The 2,360-nt window shown below is 37.8% G+C and overlaps 1 protein-coding gene across 1 annotated transcript; it reads right to left on the bottom strand.

Annotated features, from left to right (window-relative positions):
• Nucleotides 1–630: 630 nt before the first annotated feature.
• LOC132637521 (uncharacterized) lies at nt 631–972 on the bottom strand. Its single transcript, XM_060354599.1, has one exon. It carries the CDS (start codon nt 970–972, stop codon nt 631–633), a length of 342 nt encoding a protein of 113 aa, XP_060210582.1.
• Nucleotides 973–2,360: the final 1,388 nt, after the last annotated feature.

Raw genomic sequence — 2,360 nt, 5'->3', positions numbered from 1 at the left:
GGATATTTGGTATGATCCGAGCCCCGTAAAACCCTAGCTCGTGAAGAAAAAGGTTGTTCCTAGGGTTTCATAAAAGTTGTGAGGCTTGGGAAGTTGAAGTCGAAGCTAATCCTTGGAATCTTAGATACCTCAAGGTATGTAAATGGTTTATACCTTTGTACTTAATTTAATTACTAAGAGTTTTAGTGGTTTTAAGTAAAGAGAAGGTAGCTATGAAAGTGGTAAATTGTTGAAGGGTAAAATAGTGATTATGGGGTAGTTTTAAGAAAATGATTGGGAATGGATTTGAGTATTTTTTTTTTTTGGTAAATAAACAAATTGTATTAACAAAAATTGAGAAGTACAAAGCCAAATAGGTATAGACCACCTATTTCTAGATTTTGAAAGACTACAGCAACCTATGACCATGCAGTGTCATGGCTGCTACTACATCTACACACTAGGTGTCCTTCTATCACTAATACAATCTACACAATTCAAGCAAAAAACAAAGAAACTAGGAGGAAGCAGCTGGCCAGTACATCAAGGCATGGTGTTGAGTGTCAATAGTGGCTGATGCCACTTCTTGAGTGCCCTTCCCTGGATATGAATATTAACTGCAACCTCTCTACAAACTCTATCCAATTGAAACTATCCCTTCTGGAATTGAATGTCATTCCTCTCTCTCCATATGATAGCAACACACATAGCAAACACAGAGCTGATAATTTCCCCACTGCCAGACTTCTTTTTGGCGTAGCTGCAGACCCATTTCACTTCATCTTGCCACTCCTCGATAGCTCTGCGGAAACCCAACCATCTCAGCAGCCTTTGCCAAAAACTACTTGTAATAGGACACCTAAAGAACAAGTGACCAGCTATTTCCATTGCAGAATCACAGAAGGCACAGGTTGGTAGGACATGGATGCCAAACATGAGGAGTCTCTCCACTGTTGCTAGCCTTCTCAAGATTGCCAACCAAAGAGTAAACATGTGTCTGGGGTTTATGTTCGGGTGTAAAGCAATGCTCTTCCACGACACTTTCTGTAGTTGAGGAACCAGTGATAGTGTTACACCTCAAAAATTTCCCGTTAACATACAGTGAATAGACTAACGAAGGGCACGACGTATACGATGTTTTGATATGTAAGAAATAGCATTTGATGATCCTAATCGAGATTTCAAAGACATTTTAGGTAAAAGAAGAAAGTTGTCAAGGAAAACAAGGTATATGTTGGGTGTCGGACAAGAGTTACGAGTATCGAATTAATGATGGCTTAATGATATTTTGGAGAAGAGTTGTAATGTCCTTTAGATTGGTAATGAGGTGTTAAACAAGTGTCAAGAAGGTTCCATAAGGATTGGAGGTCAAACGAGTCGACGAGAATGAACTTCGGAAAGTTGGGCATTATACGGCCCAACATACTGGCCGTATAAAACATACTGGCCATATGTTAGGCCGTATGTTGTGACCAGAATGGGTCCTTCACTGGACCAGATCTATGGCCATACATACGGCCAGTATAATATATACGGCCAGTATGTTGGTCCATAGAATCTTGTCGGGATAGATTTTTAAAAATGATATAAGGACCCAACCCCATCTAATTTATTTCATTTCCTCACTTTACACTTCAAGAACATTCTAGAGAGCTCTCCACTCTTCATCCACAAGAACCCAAGAGAGATTTGTGATCAACTTTATCAAACTAACAAAATCAAGTGTATGAAACTCATTGAAGTTCATCCAAGCCAAGGAATTCCAATGGGAGTGAACTAGGATTTTGGTGCAAGAGAAGTATTTCCACTCAAGGCCTATTCCTACACTATCTAAGGTAAGTTTTATGATCGTTTCATATTGTTTAAGGTAATGAAAGATTGAAAGACTTAGATTATGGAGGGAGATAGAAAATGGGTCACAAAGATAGGAATAATGAGATTTTGAGTAGTAGTTTGGAATGAGTCATGAATACTAATATGTGGTGATTGTAAGTATGCTTTAAGTAACATTTAGAACATGGGATAAGTATTATATGTGAGAAAACTTAATAGTGAACTATGACCATGATTATGGAGGAATTGAAGTGAAATTGTGAAATGTGGATAATGTAGATGAATGATGATTGTTGCTTATAATGTTGTGAATGTTGTTATGGATGTTTGGGAGTTGATATGTAATACGAGGAAAGTTGTATAAACAAAGGAAATGCTTCCCCATTTTCTCTAGCATTAGTAAGCACGTTCATATAATCGATTAGCTAATGTTGATGCGAATTATCTTGAAGGTAGAAACACGAGCATCAAAGGAGAACGATCAAACGATAGAATAGCTAAACGAAAGAGGTATGTAAGGATAATATTTTCCTTCTAAGGAATGACTC

Source organism: Lycium barbarum, chromosome 4, assembly GCF_019175385.1.
Source record: "Lycium barbarum isolate Lr01 chromosome 4, ASM1917538v2, whole genome shotgun sequence".
In the NCBI taxonomy this organism is placed as follows: Eukaryota; Viridiplantae; Streptophyta; class Magnoliopsida; order Solanales; family Solanaceae; genus Lycium; species Lycium barbarum.
The sequence above is the reverse complement of the archived record's forward strand: the minus strand, read 5'-3'. Positions and strand labels throughout refer to the sequence as shown.

Bases quoted from the DNA above. Each gene is read 5' to 3' on its own strand.
- LOC132637521 (XM_060354599.1), bottom strand. From the start codon at position 972: ATGTTTACTCTTTGGTTGGCAATCTTGAGAAGGCTAGCAACAGTGGAG.